General features: G+C 24.7%; 4 protein-coding genes across 5 annotated transcripts; 2 read left to right on the forward strand and 2 right to left on the reverse strand.

Moving 5' to 3' along the window:
• Positions 1-1,797: 1,797 nt before the first annotated feature.
• LOC112601294 (protein RFT1 homolog) lies at positions 1,798-4,210 on the forward strand. The gene is made up of 9 exons (XM_025348828.1): positions 1,798-1,912; positions 1,996-2,198; positions 2,266-2,455; positions 2,593-2,820; positions 2,887-3,159; positions 3,217-3,473; positions 3,545-3,673; positions 3,735-3,855; positions 4,055-4,210. The coding sequence occupies exons 1-9, from the start codon at positions 1,853-1,855 to the stop codon at positions 4,193-4,195; spliced, it is 1,602 nt and encodes a 533-aa protein (XP_025204613.1). The 5' UTR covers positions 1,798-1,852; the 3' UTR covers positions 4,196-4,210.
• A 689-nt stretch (positions 4,211-4,899) lies between these two features.
• On the reverse strand, positions 4,900-6,977 carry LOC112601295 (aldose 1-epimerase-like). Of its 2 annotated transcripts, none has more exons than XM_025348830.1 (6): positions 6,786-6,977; positions 6,569-6,731; positions 6,138-6,466; positions 5,832-6,073; positions 5,381-5,765; positions 4,900-5,312 (listed from the first exon to the last, which is right to left on the reverse strand). In XM_025348830.1, the coding sequence occupies exons 1-6, from the start codon at positions 6,936-6,938 to the stop codon at positions 5,223-5,225; spliced, it is 1,362 nt and encodes a 453-aa protein (XP_025204615.1). In that variant the 5' UTR covers positions 6,939-6,977; the 3' UTR covers positions 4,900-5,222. The 2 variants fall into 2 exon arrangements, with proteins under 2 accessions (XP_025204615.1, XP_025204614.1); XM_025348829.1 differs by having other exon boundaries at positions 6,138-6,508; positions 6,786-6,938.
• Positions 6,978-7,112: 135 nt separating this feature from the next.
• On the reverse strand, positions 7,113-11,201 carry LOC112601296 (nuclear envelope integral membrane protein 1). The gene is made up of 8 exons (XM_025348831.1): positions 10,960-11,201; positions 9,694-9,827; positions 9,410-9,629; positions 9,164-9,330; positions 8,863-9,078; positions 7,644-7,753; positions 7,417-7,581; positions 7,113-7,358 (listed from the first exon to the last, which is right to left on the reverse strand). The coding sequence occupies exons 1-8, from the start codon at positions 11,024-11,026 to the stop codon at positions 7,190-7,192; spliced, it is 1,248 nt and encodes a 415-aa protein (XP_025204616.1). The 5' UTR covers positions 11,027-11,201; the 3' UTR covers positions 7,113-7,189.
• A 194-nt stretch (positions 11,202-11,395) lies between these two features.
• On the forward strand, positions 11,396-13,900 carry LOC112601298 (ubiquitin carboxyl-terminal hydrolase calypso). Its single transcript, XM_025348832.1, has 3 exons — positions 11,396-12,375; positions 12,996-13,269; positions 13,329-13,900. The coding sequence occupies exons 1-3, from the start codon at positions 11,455-11,457 to the stop codon at positions 13,652-13,654; spliced, it is 1,521 nt and encodes a 506-aa protein (XP_025204617.1). The 5' UTR covers positions 11,396-11,454; the 3' UTR covers positions 13,655-13,900.
• The last annotated feature ends 3,475 nt before the right edge of the window (positions 13,901-17,375 follow it).

Genomic DNA, 17,375 nt, shown 5'->3' on the forward strand with positions numbered 1-17,375 from the left:
TCAAACGCACAAAGGTCATAGACGTGAATTAAGTTTGTCTAGTTTAACTAGATAGTATATTATAATTAATAATTATTACTGTAATAGATTACAAATATATCTGAAAAAGAATGTTTGCAGTTTGGTATTTAACCAAAGATAATTATTGATCAAATTTTATATTGTAGTATACCTTTGGATACATATGAAATGTGCAGATTATCAAGAAAGTTATGATGTTATGTCAATTATTAGAGATATAATCGAAACTATTGACTCTGTCCCCCCCCCCCCGTAAGTAAGAAATAAGATCAGTATTAATTGTTTAATTTAAAAATAATTTATACAATTTTTTTAGACAAATAGAAATATTGTATTGATTCAGTTAGAAGGAGGTGAAGGTTTTTCAATTTCTCACAAATTGACCATAGATTAGCAAATGATGTTGGTTTTTATGATTAGGAATAACCGGAATGTTCTCATTTGCCACAAGCCCACAAATATAAAAATTATAAAAGAATTATATTCTCTTATTACTAAGTAGGTAACAGAGAGCAATATTATACAGTTAATATATACATTTCTTTGGTTTTATCTATTTTTTTTTTTTACTTTCTATAGTGAGTTGTTTGTACTGTCATTCAATTAGAAAAACCAAAATCATTGAAAATATTAAATAATAAGTTGCAAATAAAAAATAGTTTAGTTTTAAAATTGTATAGATTTTCAATTTTGTTTTTATTTAGTACGTCTGATGTATTAGATTTTTAGAAATAAAACTAATTATTTTCAACACAAGATTTCCCAAAAATAATAAAATTATTTACAATTCAACTTACCGGAAAACCAAAAAATCTTGATAATTATGCTCAGGGATTTATCTTTTGTTAAGTGCCCGTTTTTCATTACTCAATTATAGAAACTATTTACAATATAAATTTAATTTAACATTAAAAAAGATCTCTTCTTAAAGAAGAAATACAGATTATTTATTTACTTAGAATTTACTATTTAGGTACACTTGGTACGGAAATAGTCGAATTATTGATGTGTTTTTAAATTTAATTTACCATTGCATTAACATGAAATGACATGGCAACATGCGCAACTAGTCAACTAGATTTTAAGGTATGCCAAAACAGCCGAAAAATATAGCCTACCAACTAGTAACATCCATTTTTAAAGTGCGTTTACCAACGTTATCCCAAATATATTTACATATTATTATTCATAATAAAATTAACTCGCTGTCAATTGTCATATTATTCGAAGCAATCGCTTTTCGTGGCAATAGCCGTTGGCCGTTACCATCCAGATGGATTGATATCAATCCACATTGGTTACCACCTTATCAGAAAGCGATAACTGATAAGTACCAAAACTAGTGGGAACGAGAGTTCGGACTTCTGATTCACGGTCTGACGAGTGACGACGGATTTTATGCATTTTCCGGAATTATTTATCGTCGATCATTTGTGCTTTTGATTCTTCACAATTTATATTTCACACTCTCACGGCATGTATAAAAGATTTTAAAGGCAGGATTAAGTAGTCAATTATCCAATAAAATACATCGTACACGCACAGTATGTAAACTATATGTCCGTTCGATTTAAAATTGAATTACCAATAAATTAATTCCAAATTCCTACTTGAGATACCAAATTCTGTCTATCGGGTGAGATGAATAATTGTAAATCGTTCTTTTAAAAATTCCATTGCCCAGTTAGTAGTGTTCATTATATAAATAATAAATAATTATCATGTATGTAACATGTACTTACATTTTTAAAATTTAAAAAATATTTTTATCGAATTTATATACAAAAGATAAATGTAGTGAACACAATATTTTGATAACTGAAGTACTAAAATGAAGAAAAACTTTTTGAAAAGTAGCGTTGAAAACGCTTCACTCAACATACTCTTGCAAGTTAGTTTAAACGTTATATCTATTATTTTAATATTTAAAAATACTTTTCACTGTTATTGATTGTTTTTTTTTAATAATTTTAGATTGCATTTCGATGCTTGACATTTGTTGTTAATGCTTTTGTGCTGCGACATGTTTCACAAAATGAAATAGGAATTACTAATGTTCGTTTATTATTACTCGAGTCGACAATTTTGTTTTTGAGCAGAGAAGCATTTCGCCGTGCGTGTCTAACAGATACCTTGCATCATAATTGGCCCAAGGTCATCAATCTCATTTGGTTCTCGTATGGAGTATCTGATTTTTTTTTAAAAATTTGAATAATACATATATATATATTATATTATTTTTAGTGTACCATTATGTGCCATTATTTGTGGAGTATGTGGTTATATTTGGCTTCGATTACTAAGCCAACCTGAAATTACAGTTACTACTTACTATGAATTTGGTGTATGGTCAATTATTATAAGTTGCATCATTGAACTATGCTGTGAACAGTTATATATTATAGCGCAAGCGTTCTTATTTGTCAAGCTACAGGTAATTAAAAAAAATATATTAGTGTATACATAAGTATTCAAATTGTATTGAAATTAAAAAAGATCCCTTTGAGCTTAGTGCGAAAAATGGGCTCTTTTTTGTTGTTTTGTTTGTAAATAAAACTGAACAGATTTTAGGTTGTATTAGAAATAATAAACATTGCTGTCCGAACAATTGTTTATACAACAATGGTGTTATATTGGAATGGTCAGAATGCTGTACTAGCATTTTCATTTGCACAACTTGCATCAGTCATAGCATATACAATGTCATTTTACATATACTTTTGGTATTATACAAAAAAAAGTACAAAAGATTTTCCATTCAAAACTATGCGGAAATTTTTTCCAAGTTTTATTGGAAGAGTAAGTCTATACATTTAACTAAATGTCTAAATCAACATTAAATTGTAAAATGAAAATTTATTTTAGAAGTTGTCAGAATGTGTTGATTTTCCACTACTTATGTTGTTGTGGAGTTTCTTGAAACAGGGATTTATGAAACAACTGTTGACTGATGGTGAACGTTATGTAATGACATTCTTTAACACATTAAAATTTGATCAACAAGGTGTATACGATGTTGTCAACAATTTGGGATCATTAGCTGCTAGATTTTTATTCAAACCCATTGAAACAGCGGCATACTTCTATTTTAGTCAACTTGTTCAAAGAGAAGTGCCAATCCAAACACAAATCAAACAGGTATACAATATTGTACCTGACTTATGATATATGAATGTTATAATGACAATTTCTTAGGATGCTAATCGCATAAAAGAAGCAGCTAGCGTTTTGGAATGCCTGTTACGTGTCAATAGTTCTATTGGTCTAATTGCACTATCCTTTGGACAAGCATATGCCAAACTAGTATTATTTCTTTATGGAGGATCAACATTGGCTACTGGAATTGGACCAGTGCTGTTACAAATGCATTCTTTAGCCATTCTATTTTTAGCTGTCAATGGTATCACTGAATGTTATGCAGCAGCTACCATGAATGTTGCTGAATTAAACAAGTTTGTTTGCAATTGTTTTATTAATTAAAATTATACATTGTATGTGTAATATTTTTTGTTTTAAACTTTAGATACAATGTGGAAATGGTTGTATTATCTGTGATATTTTTATTTATTTCTTTGTTGTTTTCAACATTTTTTGGTGGAATTGGTTTTATTTTTGCAAATTGTTGTAATTTCACATTTAGAATCATCCAATGGTAAAAAAAAAAAATTATAAATATTACAATGTTTAGTATTAATCACATTTAATTGTTTTAGTGGTCGTTACATTCTATCTCAATATAAAAATACTGATTATAATCCACTTAATGGATTAATACCAAAAAAATCATTTATTTGTTGTTTAATTATGTCAACTATCGTTTCAATGTATTCTGAGGTGAGCATAATTTTATTAAGTAACACAAAATTGTTTTATAATTTTAAATTTTTCATACTTTGAAAAAATCTGATATTAAATGAAAACTATTAGTAAAAAGATCTTAGTAAATTTAAATAAATGAAACTAAGATTAATTTTTTTATGGTATAAAAATTAATCTTTAATATTGTGTGTACTAATAAAAGTATTTTTTTCAGGCAAAATATTACGAAGAAAACAAACTTACACATATTGTTATAGGTGGTGTATTATTTCTACTAACAACATCAGTTTGGTTGTATGAAGAAATGCCCACATTTAAATTTTTAACAAAAGTTTATTGCTCAAAACACAATTAAACTACTTTCCAAAAAGTTTATACACTTTAAAATCTTATTAAATTATAGTTTTCCTTTTTTAAACTGACAGATTATAAGAATTAATTAAAACTGAAAGTATACTTTTATTAATTTTAAAGTATTTACACTTTTCTAATACAATTATCTGTAGTATAATAAAAGTGATTTTTAAATTTGTTTTTAATAATATATTGTTATACTATATTTATAAGAAAATAAAAATTCAACTATTACCTAATGATGTCTACTATTAAGACTTAATAAAATCTGCTGGACATAGCACACACTACACATCATATACTGTAAACTTCATTCACCTTATGTCCTTACTGTAAGTTGCTGATAATGTTATATTACAAATATATTTTATTAAAAGTTTGGAAATAAAGATCAATCTTCATATAAGAAAAATAAAGCTTAGTAAATTTGGCACTTACAAAAATAACTTTTTTTTAATAATTCTTTAACCTCACTTTATGAACTAATTCAAACGAGATAAGAAATTCACTTATGGTGGATTGAAATATAGCATTTAGCATTTTTTTAAACATGCTTTTGTGATACTTTTAAGAACAATTTGAAATTTTTCTCAAAATCTGTATAGTTTTTGAGCATATAATTTATTAACAATTATTTAAAAATATAGATTATATAAAAGTATAATATACATAGTATATATTATTAATTAATTTCAGTAACCAATAGTAACTATACATAAATAAAAAAAATTTGATTTTCATTAGCCAAAAGGAATTTTATTTGTGAGCCACTTTATGGCTACTTATAAAAATTGATAAACAAAGTTATGAATACTCCCAAAATCTCTAAGAATATGTGTCAAAATGATATGTCAATTGGTTCAGTAGTTTCCAAACCTAAAAGTCTAATACAAACATACATTTGTTTATAAATAAATTTTTATTTTTTTAATTCCATTAGTCATGTAATCATTAGACTTATCAATAATAATTGTCAATCTGTTGATTTATTTCAATTCAATAAACTAAATTATTTTTTGATAAATATCTTAATCAGTTGAAACAATAACTCCAAATTTATAAATGACTTGCTGACTATACATATTTGATGGTTTGAGAATAATACTTTTGAAATTTTTCTAGAGGATTATCAAATATTAAAATTAATTTTGTTAATGTACATAGTAACAAAAATTAATAAAATTACATGTGTAACAGCGTCTGGAAATAATTGTGGACGTATGCAGACTCCAGAATGTTTGCTATAGATAGTATTTGATTTGCCTTTGATGGGTTTGATTTCCTGGATATGGTTAATTTGTGACAAAGTTTTCATCTCGTACTCTAAATTGTTTTCTTCTTCTATTAGTTCTACGTCACTTTCAAATTTATACTCATCAGACATAACACTATCTTGTTCATTTTCATATTTATCAAATTTTGCCAATGGTGCTTCTATATTAGTTACCTTCATAACCTCTTCTTTAAATAACGATGTACCATAATTTGGAAAATCCTGAGCAGTATTTATATAGATACAAGGCATATCTGTATAAATATCTAACATGCGACCACTTTTTTTATGCACTAAGCTGAATAAAATAATGTTTAATACAGCAAACTAATATTTTGAACAATGGAATTGTATTTATATTAACCTGACTGCTAAATTAAACGCTTTTCGTTCTTTTCCTTTGAACAATTTGAATGTATGATTGTATCCATAACCAGGAACTATAGGAAAAGCTTTTTTTAATAACCTTGGTACACGTAAATCAAGGCATGTGCGATGCACGTTTTTAATTAAGCCAACAGGTCTTCTCTCTGGTTCTTTTATTACCATGTATTCTTCAGCATTGACCATTATTGAATGATGCATGAGTTCAGATTCTCCGGTGTTCTATAATATATTAAAGTTCTCCATATAAAATAATACTTAACAAGATATTTAATTAAGTTCTTACTTGTCCAGCTAAATTGAAGAACATATTTGAGGCCATATTTACTGGAGTTGATTTTGATGTCATACCGACATAGTCTACAACCAACTCATTTTTACAAGTCAGACGAAATGTTATTCGAGCTTGAAATGTACCTGGATACCCTTCTTCACCATCTTTACTTGAATATGTTAATACTAATTCATCATCCGACACAAACCCATCCCACATGACTTTATCAAATCCTTTTTCACCACCATTGAAGTGATGACCATTACGATTTTTGTTAAGTTCATAAATTTCACCTTTGTCATTTTCGAGATGACCATTAGTAATATAATCGGTTACTCTCCCTAATGTACCACCAATGGAGTGTGTGTTATGTAATCTATAGTCTATTTAACATACTTACATAATGATAACTGTTTCATATAATTAAATAATATATCACTAACCTTCAATTGAGTCAAAACCAAGTAAAACATCTTCTAGTACGCCTAGTGCATTTGGTACCCAACAAGAAACAACAGTGGCACCATAATTAATGATTTCAATAACAACTTTTTGTTCATTCTTTAAAGTATATTTAGTCACTTTGATGTTTTGTCCATTATCATCCTTTATAAAACATAAAGTTCAATGTACGACTAGGTATTTGGAAAAAACAATTACTTTTATGCATCCATAGTCGTCTACAATGATAAAATCAGTATCATGAATACTTTTTTTCTGTTCTTCAGTTTCATAAATTAAATCATTAAATATATTATTACTAATTGGATTTAACAATATTGCTTCAGAAGAAAGTTTTTTAGAATTATTCATTGTAAAGCTAAAAATATATTATTAAGTCCATTATGTGCATAACAACGTGTAACTTAAAAAATAAAAATAAATATTGTAAATTATTTAGTTGCTTGCTATTTTAATTTTAAGGCCAATAAAAAAAATAATAATAATAAGTAATAACACAAGAATAACAATACAGGTTATTTACACTTATATATATATAAAAAATAATACTAGTATTAAAAATGAAATTTTACAATTAAATTCATAAGGTAAGTTATCATAATTTATTCACTATCACTGGTGTATTCTAATCTTTTTATATCATCAGAAGAATTATCATCTTCTGAAATTGATTCATCATTGTACTCTGTATCATAATCTTCCAATTCTTTTTCGTGCTCATCGACTGCATCTGCACTAACATGAGCTGATGTTTCCATGAATTCTGCAAATCTAAAATATTGTTGAAAATTGATAAACATTTTATCTTGATTTACTGAGGTTTAATTACTTTTTAGGATCACGTAACCTGCTCACAACCTTCCATGAATCACAGTTTGGACTTTTACAGTACTTTCGCAGTTCTTCGAGTGCTTTAGGTGTTTCAATCAATGATTGTTGTACATATTCATCTTCAGATAATAAACGTGGTTTTGGTTTATTTTTAGGTAATAATCTGTAACATAAAAGGTTATAAAGTTAATATAATAATAATAATTATTATTATTGTTAACTTACCCAAAAGGTAGTGAAAACTTTGTGTAGTAAAGTATAATACTTAAAATATTCACGAAAACCATAGCTTCTAAATGAAAACTACATAATATAACCAAAGACAAACCAATTACCTAAATGAAATAAAAAAATAATCATTATGGTATAAATATTAATGATTTTTAATTTTAAAATAACTATATAAAAAATTAAAAATAATGTGGAACATAGTTTCTAATTAAACATCTTTTGAATTATAAAATATTAAGTAACTTAAATAATAAAACCATTATTATTGTTATTCTTTATTTCTAATTCTATTAAAATTTAATTTTCAGACATTTAAAAAACCAAAATCTTTATTTTACATTAAACAAAATTGATATCATTAAAAATAGGTACTTGGTTAATATTCCTGTTTTTCTGTAATGTTTTTTTAGTTTTTATCTATTATTATAGAAAATACAAGGAATTTAAGAACCAAATAAATATTACCATCAAAGATGATGATAGAAGAATATTTTTAATACAAAAATAATAATGACAAAACCTATCATTATAAAACTTATACATTCATAATTTTGCTAAATATTTTTATAGATTTATATTTAGTTCAAATATTTAACAATTTATACAATCAAGTCGTAATAATTCGAATATGAAAAGGGATACCTAACTCAATTTATTAAAATTAAATCAAAACTTTGAGTTATGTAGTAAAATATAAAATTTATATTTATAAATTTATATTATAAGTATGTACATATGTATTATTTATTAAATACAATAGAAAAATAATCTGTAATTATTTTTTGGGTTTTCGGCTGTTTATTGACAAAATCTTCTAATTTTTCTATGGTTTCAAACATAGAAGTTAAATGATTTAATTTTCGTTTTTTGAGACATGTTTAACAACATGAAAAATATGCACAACAGTTTCTATCTACTCATTTAATCTTCAAATAGATAAAACAAAGTATTACGAAATACCTAGATATAATAATATACTTCGACTAAGCTATTCATCACAATTTTATATTTGAGTTAACAAGACTTATATTACATTGAGTGTTATAAAAATTTTTAGGGGAATAAAAAAAAATTGAGTTGTCAAGCTTTTCAAGTTATTACAACTTGACTATATTTTATTTTAATAACTGTACTGACATATAAAAAATAAATTATAAATAATAATTTGATTTGTTATATTAACGCACCTTATCCTTAAAAATAAATATAATACCTGTAATGTCCATCTTATGAGGTCAATGGATCTTGGATTTGTTACTGGTCCATACCTATAGCAAACCACAAAACTGACCAACATAGAGAAAACAATATACCCCAAAATATACTTATAATATAACATCAATATCATATTGAGATTCTCTATCAACATTTGAATAGCATAGAGACTTAACATACAACTTGCTCCTAAATATCCCACCATCATTCTTTTCTAAAAAATAAAATAAAAATAAAAACATTATAATTTTATGTATACATACGTAGTATATACTACAATAATTATAAAATATACATACTTTGGGAATTAATCGGCTGATGAGCAATATTATAATCACAAATGAAGCAGTTACACCTACTGTAATACCACACAAATAATAAAACAATGAATTATGGCTTAATCGAGCTGAATACCCAAACAGAAAAATACCAACGATAAACATTGTCAATCTCTTAATATCTAATGCTGTAAAAAAATGAATGTATATTTAAGATAAATATTTGTTAACATATTATAATACTGATTAATAATTATAATACTTTACCGGTAGAATGAATTATTATTTTAAAATCTGCATTTGTTTTGATACTAAAACAAGATGGCTGAAATGGATCTAATTTGAAATCTTTTCGTTTCCAAATATAGGATATTATTTTGTTCAAAGATAATATAGCCTCATCAGATAACATTTGTTCTTCAACTGCATACTGATCTACTGCTTGATATATAATAAAGTCATCTGTTTTTTCAATTAATAAATCCACCTGTAAAATACATAATATAATTAATATCCATTAACAATTTTACAATGAATTTAAAATAGCATACCGTAATTGTTTGAAAAACATTAAGTACACTTTTCTCATTCCCCGCATAGCAATAGATTGGAGGTAATGAGTATGTTCTTTCTGACGGAGAACAACAATTTTTTGTATCTTCTGCATTGACTGAATATACTATACCTGTATAAATATTGTTTAAAAAATGCATTCAAATGTAATAAATGAGTATGAAACTAAACTTATTATTTATTATCATAAATTAAGTTTTGAATTTCAATAATTAAATTTTTTTTTATCCTCAGAGAAGTTTAAAATATCAAGTCAATAAAATTTTCTTTTTCAGTAATATTTGAAAAAATAAAAAAAGTAAAATGATCTAAAACAACTTTACTATCAATTTTAAAACCAATTCTACTTAAATTTTAGTATTAACAGTATTGTTTTAACATCTAAAAAGCCAGAAAAAAATGTCTGTCAGGCTAAAATTAGGATTCTTTCCCTAGCATTAATGCAATATCCAATATAATGAATAACATTGTCTATTTTGTTTTAAAATCTATTGATATAATTTAGGTAATATATACAGTAAGTTGTTTGTTATGTCATTCTATGTGGGGTCCTTTAGTAACAGATTTGGTTAATTTTATTGACAGACTTATTTTACAGATATTATATCATTTTAAATGGATGGTTCAAATACTGAACTGAACTGACTTACAATGCTTAGTTAGGTTCTAAAAACTTAATATAGAAAAAATCCTAAATTAACTTCAGGGACATTAATACCTACAGTTCAAAATCATAATTTCAAATTAATATTAATACCAAGAATATATTGTAAGATAAACGGTAGGATTTAAGGTTTAGATAAAGAATACAACATTCACAGGAATTAGCTGGAAATCAAAATTGAATAATATCGAAAAACACAAAATCAATTTGAAATAATAGACTATAATAATGAGAAGCAAATATAATTTATCATATTTATAAAGTTAAGACTTTTTAAGTCTTTTTATATAGATTATATACAATGAACTTATCTATAAAGTTATTTTAATTTTGTTTGTTTACAACGTTTCCTATTTCTAAATACTGTATTTGATTTCATTTTTAAACATGAATATAAAATTTAAAAATTTAAAATTTGTATTTTAAAATGTTAATCTTGGTTGTATGTAAATATCCACTGTAGTTATCAAGTGATAGTAAAAATTATAAATTAAATAAATTAAAGTCATGTAAATTTTATGATATACTCTACTTAAGTTATTAGTATTTCAAATATTTAATTATGAACCAATTTACTTACTGTTTGGTCGTGAGTGACTGAAAGATATGAATGTGAGAAATAAAAAGCCAGTTTTAAATGTCATCATTGTAAAATATTAAGTAGTTACACACGTTTCAAATATCTTTGTCGAAATATAATAATTCTTGTCAGTTAAAGAAAAATCTAAAGTTAATCGTCGGCATAAAGTATAAATAGTTTAATAAAAATAGTAACATTGTCACTACAATTTACCTATATTTTAAATTTTTATCATGACAATTGACAAGACGTCAAAATGTTACAATACTTATTCTTTAACTTTTTACTTTTTTGTTCTTAAATAACGAACTTTAATAATATTTAAAACCATAACCTATATTACAATTTCATGGAGTAAGTTATACGTTATCAAGATTTGTGTACTTAATAAATGATAGATGATGTATGATAATTGATAATAATAATTTCTGTGAAATTCAAAATTTGAATTGTTAATATTTATTTTTATTATTTTGTTATGTTCACTTTGTTAAAATGCCAGTGGATTTACATAGGCTCATACAAGGATGGTTGGAATTAGAAAGCGATCCTGGTTTGTTCACTTTGCTTCTAGAAGATTTTGGAGTAAAAGGAGTTCAATTAGAAGAGATTTATGACCTTCAGAAACCATTGGACAGTCCAGTTTATGGTTTTATATTCTTGTTCCGATGGATTGAGGAACGTCGTAGCCGCAGAAAAATTGTAGATCAAACTGATATATTTGTCAAGGATGATGATGCTATTAACAGTATATTTTTCGCTCAACAAATGATACCTAATAGTTGTGCTACTCATGCCCTGCTGTCCGTTTTGCTGAACTGTTCAGATATACATTTAGGTGAGACATTGGGACATCTTAAAGAACATACTCGAGGTATGAATCCAGAAAATAAAGGTTGGGCTATTGGAAACACTCCTGAATTAGCACGAGCCCATAATTCACATGCTATGCCCAAAAGTAGACCACGTATGGATAAAACACCAGGTTTAACAACTGGACGATTTACTGGTGAGGCATATCACTTTGTCAGTTATGTGCCCATAAATGGTCATTTATATGAATTGGATGGATTGAAACCGTATCCCATGGATCATGGGCCATGGGCTGAAGGTGAAGATTGGACTGAAAAGTTTAGAAGAGTTATCAGTGATCGACTTGGAGCAGCTGCTGAGTATAGTGATATACGATTCAATCTGATGGCTGTTGTTCCTGATAAACGATTGGCTATTACCCACAAATTAAATATGCTCAAAACAAATAGACAAATTGTATTAGAAGCTTTACAACAACTTGTATTAGTAGATGATTTTGAAAAAAAAAGAAAAACCAATGATAATGATCAATCGCCAAGTAAATTTGTTAAAAAAGATATTTCACCCATTCCTGGCACATCAAAAGATTATAATGAAGAAAAGGTGATATGATTTGTTTCAATCTTCAAAAAAAAAAATTTAAACCCTATTAGTATGTGTAACTTAATTTAAACATACAGAATAATTTAGTTGTTACCTTGTGGTAATAATGTCAGTTAAAGTTTTACATAAATTTATAAATGTATGATAGATTATTTAATGACACATTTTAATAATTATCTTAAAGTCAGCATTTAGGTTGAAGTTTTTTACTTAAAAATTTAACACACTATTTTAAATAAAATTGAATAATTTTTATTTTAAAACTGGTGTAAAGTATTGTATATTTGTATCAATATAATTTATATTATAATATAATTATATAACAGAAGTAAAACAAAGAAACACAATACCCACTATACATTTATAAACATAAAATATTGTACGGTAAGTTAAGGCCATTAAACAATTATTAATTCACTATCTTATCAAATTTTACTTGAAATGTTACATTTTCTAAAGATACTTAATGCTGCTGAAACATTATTACCTCCAAAATTAATCATTTGATGTTTTAAAATAAGCTTTAAAATTTTCATGTAAAATCTAAAGTTTTGTTGAAATTAAATTTACATAAATATTTATGTTTTCTCATTTAATATTAGATTTTTATAATTTTTCAGACGTGTCCAGAATCAAATAATATTGTAGTAATCCATGTACAATCATCAAGTGGTGGATCAGAAGGTGATGGAAATCCAAAAGATATAAAAAGTGTATGTTTAGAAGCAGGAGCTATGCCTAAAGGATGGGAAACTCCTTCAAGTCATTCTTCAGATAAAGAGGATAATAATGATCAACAATTGGAAAACAATTTAAAATCTAATCATACTTTTTCTCCTAAAGACTTATTAGCTTTAGTTAAAAATTTAGAACTTGAAATAAACATGAGTGAAGGTAATTTAATTAAAAATAATAAAATATTCATCAAGCTATATATTTATTTAATGTTTTAGGTATCTTACGAGAGGAGAATGAAAAACGTAATAAATATAAAATTGATGATTGTCGACGTACACACAATTATGATCAGTTTATTTGTACGTTTTTAACTATGTTAGCCCAAAAAGGTATATTACCTGATTTAGTACAACAGCATTTGGGCGCACAAAAAAAAAATACAAATGCACAGCTTTCACTTTCTGTACAATCTCAATCTACAAATCAAGCACAGGTGAAATCAAAATCTAATAAAACAAATTCAAAAAGTAATACTTCGTCAACTACAACAAGGCTCAGGACAAAACGCAAGACATCTACTAAAAAAGGACGCAAATCATGACAGGTCATTTTTATTACTCGAGAACATTTCACTTGAGTGTTTCATGTCATATTGGTGGAAGTAAATCTTTTTACCTATTGTAGGTATTTTACCATTAATAATTGTTATAATACATCACTGCTATTAACATTGTTATTAATCTATAGTTTTTAAACATGATAAGCAATTTATAACACGTTTAATAGCTTTGTCGTTAAACTAATATATACTAACTTATTTTGTATTAGAGTCATAAATAATATATATTTTATCTTAAAGAATTTGAGATGAGTAGCTAAAAATAATATTTGCTATTCATTGAAAAAAATTCAATAGGATTAGTGATTAAGTTTCGAATGAATTTTCAGATTCATTATAATTCATTTAAATAAAGATCTCAAAAATTAAATAATATGAATGTTTGATTGTTGCTATTTGAACATGTGGTATTTGAATTTTATTAAGTACTTATGGTATTTTTAATACTTTCTTCCCATGATAACAAACGCAAGTACTTTAATTGTTTTAATTAAAATCAAATGTTTCATTTATAGAATTATTCCAATTATTATTAGTTATTAAAAACATATTGTTATTTAGAAAATTTGTATCTACATAAAATTCTATTTATTTTCCTTACAATTTATAGATCTTTCTCTGTATATTAAGTTTTGAGTAGAAGTGATAAAGCTGATGTTTCTTTTTTTCAGAAAATATTTCATTTTGGAGTAATAAAATAGGTTTATGGTTTATTGAAGTCTTTACCAATAACAAATTTGAAAGAAAAATAAATACTTTCATAAAATTTGCCAAATTAATAAAATTTTAAAATTGTATGAATTCTTCAAAAAATTTTTGGAAAATTGTTTTGTAGGAATTTGTTTGTATGCTTTATTTTTAATTACAAAGTTTAAAAATCGTCATTATATAACAATCATAATCAAATTAATTGAAAAAATATATTTATAAATTTAGTTTATCAATTATTTACAGTATTAATCTAACCATATTATTAGAATTTAAATAAATTAAGGTTGTGAAAAAAATAAATTTCAGTTTAAAAGTAAATCTGCCTTAATTATGTAATTTAAAAAAAACGTGATTATTGTATACCTATTAAAATTGTATAAAATTAATTTTAAAGATCTCTCAAAAATAGTTTCCAAATTTCTATCAATGATGATCAATTACATTTAATATAATATCATGCCTGCTTTTATTATAAAGTCCACCTAAAATATTTGTAATCCAATATAATATGGATATCCAATCAATTAAATTATAATTATTTGTTATTACCTCTTATTTTATTTTTATATAAATTTGTAATAGTCTTATAATATATATATATATATTATATATTTATATTTGTAAAATATGTATTGTAATTAAATTTCTTTACAATATACACTTGAAGTATCAAGTAGTAGGACAAAAAACTGTATAATTAATTTGTATATTTTGCTTTGCATTATTTAGTTACCCATCTTATAAATGCACTCAAATAAATACTTATTATTTTTTAATATAAATAATTTAGATCATTTATAAATGATTATGAATTAATAAAAATAATGTAAGAAGTATAAACTAACTTAACTAAAATTAAAACTAATAAATTATATTTTATATACTGATTAAAAAATATTTTTCAACAAAAATACTCAAGTTCCTCTGAAATGAAAATGGAAAGTGATTAATTTGACAAAAGACACTTTATTTTAAAATGTTTAAAGCACAAAAAAAAAAAAAAAATCAAAATTACAATACAGTAAAACCTCATTAAAATTTAATTTGATTCATATTAGTCTGTAGTTTTGCTTAATCCGGATAACCGTTTAATAATATTTATTATTAGTATTATCATAAAAGTATCTCTAAATTAATTAAATTAATTTTTTAATCTTCTTAGTTTGTGCTGCAGATTAAAATAAACCTGAAAACGTCTTTGTCCATGTTTCTTCAAAGTTCTGCATATTAAGAATATTTAAGGTGTTTACATGAATAAATTACTTAAGAAATAAATATTAAAGAAAGACAACAAAAGATTCTGTAGCTTAAAAATTAGTTAGGTATTTCATCTACCTGACAATAAATTTTTGTTTTACAAATATAAATAAATATTTTATCCAAGTTTTATTTAATTTATTAAAGCATTTTAAAACATAATTTATTCAATATACATAGAAAATATTTCAACTTATATACCATTATAATATTTCTTGATATATATATTTTTAAACTGTTTAACAATAAATGAAATAAAATAAAAAGCAGAAAATTATAGTGTAAAATATTTTTATTAAGCTAATATTAATTGTCTAAATTATTTGCGTTATGCTTTAAATTAACAAAATTTATAATATTTGACCATATATAAATTGTAGAGCTTTATTATTTTAATTTAATAGTATTTTATTTAGCATTTTAACCTAACTAAAGCTTAAAATATAAACAAACCTAATCAAATAAATTATACCAATTTTCTTATATTTTTTTATGTAAAGATGGATGATTGTTAGTGGCATGTCCTTAGCTGGAGAATTAAATAGATAACCTATATAATATATAATATATATTTATAAAAATATAAGTATTCTCTTTTTGATAACTTTTTTATACTTAACTAGGTAGGTATTTTCATATTTTTTAATATTTTGGTAAAATTATACATAAAAACTAAACAGAACTAAAATCTTAGCTAATATTTTAATCATTATTACAGATAACAAATGATGTCTGAATGAAAATATGTACTAAATTCCAAATTTTCAATATTTATAATTTTTTTTAAGCATTGGAAATAATTTATAGTATAGAATAATAGAGTGATTTAAATTATTATCTCCCAAAAATAAGTAGGTAACCTTTTTTTACTCAAATTGCCTGCAAAAATAACCAGATGCAATTCTGATATGGTACCTAAACGGTTTACTCGAATTGCTTCCCATAGCATACCTATATTAATTAATATATCGATAGTACGGTCTGCTATTGATTATTGCATAAATTTCTGTAATGTTAAAAAATATTATTTTTAAGACAATATTTTCTAGACAGATTAATTTGACGAATTCAATAATCTTGTTACTGTTTATCAGCTAATGATTTGTTAACTATCTTATTCAATACCACCTACAGCTCAACATAATTTCTTATGTGCGATCTTTACCTTAAATAACACGTTTATAGGTACGTACATATTACATTACATTCAAAATTAACGTTATTAGTGAAAATAGCTAAGCAATTTTAATTAGAATGGATTTAAGTTTGGATTTCAGAAAAATCGGTGGTGGCATATGCACAAAAATGTATTCAGTTTATTTAAAAATCAATCAACTTATTGTAATTCAGTTCGAAAATTTTAAGGTTATTCACTTTTGTATGAAAGACTCAGAGCAAAAGATTAATAGACAGATAGTACCTATTCTGTAATTATCTTGAACGAAAAGCTTTTGAACATCTGAAAGATTAAAAAAATTAAAGCAAAATTTCAATATTTAAAAGTATTAACAAATAAATTTAAATCTAAAAAACATTTAGATAAAACATTTTATTAATAGGTTTATAATTAGTATTTGTTAACTTAAATTTTTAACTATATAGCAATAATTAACAATATGATATTTTACTTAATTTTTTTTATTGTTATTTATTTCTATGTGCATTTTAAGTTCAAATATTTTATTAAAAGGTGTATCTATAATCATTAATAAATTATAGGCTGCTTAAATTATTA

This window comes from Melanaphis sacchari, unplaced genomic scaffold (assembly GCF_002803265.2).
Source record: "Melanaphis sacchari strain LSU unplaced genomic scaffold, SCAv2.0 Contig77_pilon_pilon, whole genome shotgun sequence".
Classification (NCBI taxonomy): Eukaryota; Metazoa; Arthropoda; class Insecta; order Hemiptera; family Aphididae; genus Melanaphis; species Melanaphis sacchari.

Coding starts and splice junctions, on each gene's coding strand:
- LOC112601294 (XM_025348828.1), top strand. CDS start 1,853: ATGAAGAAAAACTTTTTGAAAAGTAGCGTTGAAAACGCTTCACTCAAC. Junction 2,199..2,265: donor ATCAATCTCATTTGGTTCTC/GTATGGAGTATC, acceptor TATTATTTTTAG/TGTACCATTATGTGCCATTA. Junction 3,160..3,216: donor TCCAAACACAAATCAAACAG/GTATACAATATT, acceptor ACAATTTCTTAG/GATGCTAATCGCATAAAAGA.
- LOC112601295 (XM_025348829.1), bottom strand. CDS start 6,938: ATGAATAATTCTAAAAAACTTTCTTCTGAAGCAATATTGTTAAATCCA. Junction 6,509..6,568: donor TGGTTTTGACTCAATTGAAG/GTTAGTGATATA, acceptor TATGTTAAATAG/ACTATAGATTACATAACACA. Junction 5,766..5,831: donor GCGTTTAATTTAGCAGTCAG/GTTAATATAAAT, acceptor TATTTTATTCAG/CTTAGTGCATAAAAAAAGTG.
- LOC112601296 (XM_025348831.1), bottom strand. CDS start 11,026: ATGATGACATTTAAAACTGGCTTTTTATTTCTCACATTCATATCTTTC. Junction 9,079..9,163: donor TCAGCCGATTAATTCCCAAA/GTATGTATATTT, acceptor TTTATTTTTTAG/AAAAGAATGATGGTGGGATA. Junction 7,754..8,862: donor TCATAAGATGGACATTACAG/GTATTATATTTA, acceptor TATTTCATTTAG/GTAATTGGTTTGTCTTTGGT.
- LOC112601298 (XM_025348832.1), top strand. CDS start 11,455: ATGCCAGTGGATTTACATAGGCTCATACAAGGATGGTTGGAATTAGAA. Junction 12,376..12,995: donor AAGATTATAATGAAGAAAAG/GTGATATGATTT, acceptor ATAATTTTTCAG/ACGTGTCCAGAATCAAATAA. Junction 13,270..13,328: donor TGAAATAAACATGAGTGAAG/GTAATTTAATTA, acceptor TTAATGTTTTAG/GTATCTTACGAGAGGAGAAT.